Source organism: Oryzias melastigma, linkage group LG9 (genome assembly GCF_002922805.2).
Source record: "Oryzias melastigma strain HK-1 linkage group LG9, ASM292280v2, whole genome shotgun sequence".
NCBI lineage: Eukaryota > Metazoa > Chordata > Actinopteri > Beloniformes > Adrianichthyidae > Oryzias > Oryzias melastigma.
The window spans coordinates 24,022,344-24,030,878 of NC_050520.1; the positions used below are offsets into that span (position 1 = coordinate 24,022,344).

Consider the following 8,535-nt stretch of genomic DNA (forward strand, 5'->3'; position numbering starts at 1 on the left):
CAGGTTTTGATCAGTAGAAAAACAGTCCAAATGACTCTTTTACTGTGAAAGGCTGCTGACCTCTGGGTTAGGCTGATCTTGTAGCCTATTCAAAGTCTATGATAGTTCTGGATTTTGCACTTTTTCCACCTTTTCAGGTAGGACTTCCTATTTTTTATTTTTAATGGAGGAAGACTACAGTATTTTTGAGTGTTTGACCCAGGATCAGGTCAGACGACCTGCTGATCAGTTTATTACTAAGAGAGGGGAAAGAAACTCCCCACCGACCCGTTTATAAACACGGACCAAGAAGTCTAAATCTGTAAAGAAGTGTGTAAATCTTAGTCTTTGTGTAAGTTTGAATGAAATCACAACCATGTATTCATTTGTTTAAATAAAAAACAAGTGTTGTTCATATGTTGCTTTTTGTTAAAAAAAAAAAAAAAGTTATTTATTTTTGTGTTGATCTGTTTTTTTCCTTTCAAAATCAGACCAAAATGAAGCATTTTACGGCCATTTTACTATATCTGCTGAGCGGTCTCGTTGTTTGCTGACATGCCCAATATGCAAGAGTACCTCCCTGCAGGCTGTCATGGCGGTTTGACGTATGGACGCGATGGACGTAGCATGGCGGATAGACGTGACGTATTTCCGGCGGAAATTATGTCAACCGGAAAAGGAAGTTGAGATCGTATCTAAAATTTTTTCAAGGAGGTTTTTTTTAAGGAAGTTTTTTTAAAATCCAGATTTATCGATCTCAAAGCGAAAGTTATTTTTTTTATATATTTTTCTTGATGTGTATGTTATTTATTTATTTTAAGTTTTAGTTGTACTTTTATTTTACTATATATTTATATTTTTCTAAGGTGTGGCTCAGCGATCTCAGCAAGAGTACCTGAGGTGTGCTTAGGTTGATATAAGCAATGTGGTGTTACAATAATTGTAAAATTGCTGACTGTCTAAATGTAATATACACAAATGTAAACATGAAGACTCCCCCAAATTTTATAATATATACGACTCTGTAGTGTCATCAGTCATCATGTACGGTGTGGTCTGCTGGAACAGCAGCATCTCAGAGAGGGACAGGAGCTGGACAGAGTCATCCGGAAGTCCAGCTCTGTCCTTGGCTGCTCTCTGGACTCAGTGTGGGAGGTGGGTGACAGGAGGGTCCTGCAGAGACTGTCATCCATACGGAGCAATGTGTCCCACCCTCTGCAGGACACTGTCTGCCCTGGAGAGCAGCTTCAGCAGCAGGCTGCTCCCCCCTCGATGTGTGAAGGAGAGACTCAGGAGGTCTTTCCTTCCTGCAGCTGTCAGAGCACAATGGAAAATTCTAAACACCTGCAAAATCTGTACATAAGATTTTCAACTATTTATTTATTTTTATTTTTAACCACTATCCATGTGCAATAACCAATAATCACTTTACTGTATATTGTTTATTTTATTTTAATGATAACTATTTTTATAATGTGTGTAGTTCACTAAAAAAAAAAAAATATCTGTAAAATTGCAATCATCACAGACAAAAAGTCTAAAGAGAGCACACAGTGTGCCATTATTTAAATCAAGGGATAATATGTTCAGAACAAGATATTTAAACAATACTATTTTAACTGGATCGAATGTATATACTTTTTTGTTTAGTTTGTTTCTCTGTGGACTCTATTTGTATTCATAAAATCAAAACTTTCAAACTGTAACCTAATATCCTGAGCTACTTATCTCAATATTAAACATAGAAGAAAAAGCTTCTGACTGTTCTTAATTTTTTTTCTTTGAAAAAATGCAAACTGAGAGGCACCCAGCTGCAGATGAAACTGTACTGAACACAGGCACATCTTTATTCATTTCCAATCAATGTAGTACTTGAAGATTATGGAAAGGTTCTTCACATCCTGGACAGGACTTGTTGAGACTCAATCATGGTCGTTCTTGGATGTGTTGAAAACAAAGTTTCAGGAGGTTCTTCCAGCCATTTGCCATTTTCCTCTGCAACATCTTGTGTAGTGCTCATAAATATTAGATTTATTGAATAACATTTAAGAACGATCCTGCTACAAAAGCATCCTACCTTTATAGACCAGGTTTTCTTCATGACTCCACCATACACACAACATGAAGAACTTGAGAAGATCACAAGTTTTAATAAACTTTATTTGTAAGTAAATTAAAAATGAATGTAAACTGAACCAAACAACATCTCAACATTTATAAAAAGTAAAATTGAACACTTAACTCTTAAAAACCGAACAACAACAAAATAAGTGCGACATAATTTAAAAATCCCTCCTTTGGCAGCAGAATCTCCGCCTGCAGCCTGGTCTTTCCTTGTTAATCAGGATGCTCATCAGGATCTGAAAACAAGGAAAAGATCCAAATGTACAATTAGATTTTTGACAAAACAAAGAATGCACTGCTTTGGTTTCTACTTTCAAAGTCAAATGTTGACCAAAATCACCTAAAAGATGGCTTATATTTCACAAAGCACATGGAGAATCTTACTTCTGGGAGCATAACATCAAAAACATAATCCAGGAGCTGGATCTCCCCTTTTCGGATTAAGGACCCCACTCCTGTGGCCTCCTCAATGGTCCTCAGTATCTGAAAAATCTGACAAGACAGGCAAATTTCAAAACAAATAATGTATGAACACACACACAACTGATGAGATTTTAATATACCCGCTGGTCACTCAAGTTTATGGTCCTCAGCTTCAAATCTTGTTTCAAGGTTAATGAGGACATTGGGTTCTGCCACAGGTACATCCTGTTGGAGCGCAGTTTCCCTGTGGTCAGGTCCTCATGCAGTGTCTGAAAGAGCAAAGTGTGAAGATATAATAAACTACAGTATTTCATTTCCAGCATATCATCCTCGATTACCTTGATCATATCAGCAGGAAAGAGCGACAGAATGTCTTCCTCTTCCACAGACTTCCCAAACCTGTAGATGAAAAATCATCACCAGTCCTTTTTTTCCTTTTGAATTAATGTTCTTAAATTGTTCTATCCAGATGACAGATATTTTTCTCTAATTTAATCTAAAAATGAGCCTATTTGTGATAAGTAACACTGCTAGTCCAGCATTTTCATAAAACCCTTTTTTCCTAAACGAAATCCCTGCTCAGAATGGCAGTCATGTGTTCAATGTTCCTACTAGCTCCTGCTACTGTCATTTTACAGTATGTGACATCAAATAGTCAATTAGTATCAAGAAAGTTGTTTTCTCTTTTTACCCAGTGCTGTCAGGCAAATCTGTGCATCCACAGCAGAAGGAATCATTTTCCAAGACTTTGCTGTAGTCTCCAGCGCAGTCCTGGTGAAGCCATCCGCTGCAGGTTTGGCACTGCAACCACTGCAGAGGTTCAACATCTGGGTACAGGAGTCTAAGCACATAATGACATTTTATTTATTTATACAAGAGATTGGGGGGTGGGGTGGTGAATGAAAGATTCTCATGCAGGTTACTTCACACTCATAACAAACCTTTGTCCTGTGTTTTTTGAAGTTTGAAAAATACAGAACTTCAGCGGGTCAGCCATGCACACACGTTCTGTCTGAGGAAAAAAGAAATTAAATCAACATAGCTTATTAAAATTAAATAAATCAACAATTGAATTACTCTTTGAATATATCATTTCATATAGACATAAGTGTAATGAACTGTAAGGTAAAAACGACCAATGTTCAATGTGATGCTGCAGAAAATGACCAAATGAACATTATGTCCAATGTGTGGGAGAACTGAATTTTGCAAAGACACGTGACCATACAGTCTTCTAACAACGTTCCCTTTGTATTACATTCATGTGGGGAAAAAAAGAGTGGTCTAAACTTTGTGAAGCTAAAATATAAATACATTTTATATCAATTCTTGAAGACTTGATTGTTTGTACACATATTCAACTCAAATATAAGAATCTGGACACTTCAGCTGCACTGTTCAGAACCATATATTTCTATCTGAGTCACACTGGTGGAAATGTAGTCTAAATACATCCTTAGTCGGACTTCACGTCAATTGGATCATTCAAACTGATCCAATTCTGAAGCTGAATCAATTAGGCAACATCTAACACACCTATGCAACAACACCTATAGATTCCAATCAAATCGTTGTTGTATTGATTTGTTAAACTTCTAATGAGCCAAGATCCATTTTGATAGTTTTCATAACTGACCTCAGGGTTTTGAACACGCTTCCTCTTCAGCCTGATAACTTCCCATCAAGGAGGTCCTGGCACTCTGTTGTCCAGTGTGGAAAGAGTTGTCCATAACTATGATGAGATTGAATAAAAATGGGATTGAATAATTAAGAGAAACAATTATCCCAAAATCTGGCACAATTATTTTACACTTTATCTATATAAATTTATGTATGAAATCACTTCACGATCAACAAAAGTGATTCTAAAGGTTTACCTACACTGTAAAAAGAAAACATATTAATGCACAAATGAAAAAGAAAAAAAAATCTTCAGATGTTTCTTACCCATTTAAAGAGTTGTTTTCCAACAACAGCAGGCACCACCACCTCCGCAGAACTGGCATGTCATGCTGAAATTATCGTAAGAATTGACACATGTATCTAAATAAAAAGTCAACAAATCATTTTCTATAAAAGATTAAGAAAAATATTTTTTAGACATTTCAAATACAGTTAATAACTCATTTCTATATGAATCAAATATGGGATGAAAAACAGCTGTCCTCTGTATCCACATCACTATTTTAATGTGTTTTTTTTTTATTTTATTTAAGGCTTCTTCTATTTCAAATGTTATCTCTGCCTGTGGCTTTAGGTTTGCAATTCACAATCTTTCCATAAAGCTATTACATTTTCTTGGCAAATGGTGGCTGAACTATTATGTGTTAACACACATTTTAACATAATATACGTTATATTTTAGATAATGTGAAAACAATTGTTTTTTTAAATGCATTAACCCTGAAAATTGGTGCAGTAAGATCAAACTTAAAGCACGTGCACGTAATGCTGCACGAGTAATGTGAATTTATCTCAGTTTTTGTGCTGGACATGCGTCCTTACATGCTAAAAGCTTCAGCCTTACTTGTTTGCCCCTTTCTGTTTGTTATTAAGGACTTAATGTCTTTGCCTCACTCTGTTTTAGAAGTAAACATCGAAAATATGGTGTATAAAAGCATTACTAAAATTAAAAATTAAATATTGAGAAGTTCACGCTGTGAAAACCGACGTATTATTTAGCTAAGCTAACCTAGCATCAACACGGAACTTCGAATCATTCCGATTAAAAATAACTTTGTGGAAAAAAGGCAAACGTGAAATAAGTGATGCATTTAGTCATTTAGATTGACATAGTCACAGAATGTATCAGCAAAACAAATACTTGTTTTATAGAGAATTATGATAGCATACTCTTTAACTTACCTTCGTATTCTTCGCCATGTTGAATAACACTCGCTTGTCGTAAACTAATGCTTGGAAGAATTTCAATCTCCGCCTCCGAAAAAAAAAAAAAACTCCCATTCGGGGTCAAACGTTGTTTTCGTTCTGGTCATAGACTTCCTGTTTGACGTCCATCGCTATTGACGTCCAATATGGCGACGTCCTTACGTCAAACCGCCATGACAGCCTGCAGGGAGGTGCCTCTCGCTCTGCCGGCATCTGCTGAGCCACGCCCCTCTCCTGCGCAGCTGTGTCCATTCAAGAAAATCAGGAGTCCTTTCACTCCTCAGCCACAGTCCCGCTCGTACAATAGGGTGGCTAACAAAACAAAAACAACTCATGACCTCATAACGTGGATAAAACCCAGCTCAAAACAACTTGGTTAACACGAGAATCATGGTTACAATTGGCATTCAATGGCAACCTTTACACACTATTGGCCTGCTTCTCTTTTATGATGTAAAGAAAGAAAACGGACGAGTTGGAAGAGGTTGGTCATACTGAACACAAGATAGAAATTGTTTACTATTGTAAATGTCATTTGCATTGCTGTCATTCAAAAGCTTTACATATTATAAAGATTGATGATGCAAATATCAGTTCACCTCTGTGTGGATAAATGGAAGACGTTCGTAAAAGAGCAAAAGCAGATGGTCGATTTCACATACGACAGGCTGTAAGCGTTGGAGGATCTTCAGAGAGCATAAACTATTGGTGTGTTCAACGACAAAGAAATGTAACCACATCACTCACGGATTAATTATGGAGACGTGAAAAGAGTCTTATGATAGATCTGTGCGTAACTAGCTGTGTTTTCATTACATACTTGCTCAAAACTTTATCGACATTTTAGTGATTTTGATAAAACACAGTTTCTAAATGAAACAGTTTCCATTAAATCATAATTTTGCGATAAAGCACAAACCAACTCTCACGATAAGTCATTAAAAACACAGCAATGGATGAGAACAAGTATTTTTTTATTTGATTCACTAAAAGGGAGCATTTGAAAGGACGTCAAAGCTCTGTCTGGGGCGCGTGCAGCTCAGCTCGACTCAGGAGAGAGAGCAGTCTGTCTGGTGGTTGGAATAAAGGCATTCTAACAAGAAAGCATCTGGACCTTTTTACTGTTTGAAAACACGACAGATCCATTCAAGTTTCTGTCACGGCTCTCACAGTTATTTGAAAAAGTGTTTCCATTACAGTTTTGCGAAAAATGTCTATTTCGATACACAACAAATACCACCTCCTCTAAGAGCAAAACCTTTTTGAAAAAGGCCTGTTTTTTTCAAAATTGTGGTGTTTCCTTTAGGAGAATTTATTATTGAAATTCCAATTTGTGAAATTTCAGAGTTAATGGAAACACAGCAACTGATGTGTTGTGTGTGCATAAGAGGTGATTTGTGCATATTTTTTTATATTTTTGCGTGTTTCAAGATGTTGTAATTTTAATTTGTACATGTGTATATTGTATTTTCTTTTTAATTTTGTAATTTTTTACTTTTGCACAAAACGTATTATATGAGTGACAAATCAAGAATTACGAACTCAATAACCAGAGTGAGTCTATTTTCTCTCCATAGACTGTTAGCTGACAATCCAGGCTTCACGCAGCGGAGAGGTCTATGGGTGACATCACATGATCACAGTTATATATTTCTTTACATTCACATGTTCAACATTTATTAGCAATAAAAGTCAGACTTGGTGACATTTTCAGGCAGTTTCACGTCTTCGAGTTGCTTTGTGGACATAAAGGTCAAAGGTCAGAGAGAGCCCTTTTCCACTTCAGAAACTAAGAAGAGGAATGTTTCAATGCTAAAAAAAAACTCAACCGAACAGCAGTAGCAGACTGGAATCTTTTTAGACTTTTTTTCCTCTTTATCAGAAAGGAGAACGTTGGAACTGACTCCATCCTGAAGCTTTACTGTCAGAAAGCTGTCCAGCAGGGGGCAGCACTCCTTCATTCCTGGAGCAGATCCTCCCAGCTGCAGGAAAGCTTTATTTCTTATGAAGAATCTGCAGATGTTCAATAACTCTGTTATGAGGAACATTCTGTCACATCTGTAGACAATATTGATGAGCAAAGATCTGATTCTGATCCAGATTTAAACTCAGTTTGTGGTTTCAGAACACTTAAACTCACACTTTCAATGCCATCAGACTCTTTGTTTTTGAGTCTTTTTATCTTTTAATTCTTCACAAATGTTCAAACTCACTATTTCAATTCTTTGTTCATTTATTGACCATTGAAGCAGAAAAACAGAAGTCTCTGGTTCCTGAGGTTCTGGTCTATGGTGGTGACAGTTGCTTTAACAGTCAGACAGAACATTTTCAAACACACACTCATTTCTACACACAACCTGGAAGGAGATTTGAACAAGCAGACAGCAGATGTGTGACATGGTGAGAGTTCAGCTGCAGTCTTTGTTGTTGACTTTACCTGTGATTTTACTCACATTCTTCTGTTATTTTACTCTCTTCTGTTTTTCATCTACAAAGTCCTGACGTGTCCTAACTTTATTAATAGCACAGTGATGTCATTTCCTGTATAGCATAGAGACTCTTTCAGGTGTCTGATTACAGGAGGAGGCTAAAACAAACATGCTTAGAGGGGGCGGAGCTCTGTTCAGGTGTTCCTGAATCAGGAAATGAGGAAGTTGAAATGAGGAAGCAGATCTGGAGTGTAGCAGTCTGGACTTTCATCCCTTGATAATAAATTAAACCAAGTCTTTTTCCTGAAATCGTCCTCAAACCTAAAAGAGGCGGAGCTTGAAGAACCGTCTCTGCTGGTCTTCCAGGATTCAGAGAACTGTAGTTACATAAGTTACTTTCGTTTTCCTCCATGACGGAGCAGGAGGAGTCCTCGTCTCCAACTTTCTTCTTCTTCATGGTGAGTCTTTGTGTTTTCTGTCGTCTTCTCCTTCATGATGAAGGCAGTGATGTTTCTATGTGATCTCATCTGTGAGGAAGAAGAGCAGCAGAGGAGGAACTCAGACTGAAGTTTGTCTTGAACTCGTTCTTATGTTCAAAGATAAAAGTTCTTCAAAAAACCATCAGCTAAAGGTCGTTGGAGGTCACCTGAGAGGGAAATGAGATTAAGTTAGTGTGTGGGTGTGTGTGTGT

The 8,535-nt window shown here is 37.0% G+C and overlaps 1 protein-coding gene across 1 annotated transcript; it reads right to left on the reverse strand.

Annotated features, from left to right (window-relative positions):
* Positions 1-2,121: 2,121 nt before the first annotated feature.
* On the reverse strand, positions 2,122-4,200 carry LOC112148061 (the record flags this gene model as incomplete). Its single annotated transcript, XM_036213739.1, is given in 7 exon segments — positions 2,122-2,339; positions 2,488-2,595; positions 2,667-2,795; positions 2,865-2,925; positions 3,218-3,367; positions 3,468-3,538; positions 4,163-4,200. Coding segments are annotated over 7 exon segments (635 nt in total), but the record flags the coding sequence as incomplete, so codon positions are not given.
* Positions 4,201-8,535: the final 4,335 nt, after the last annotated feature.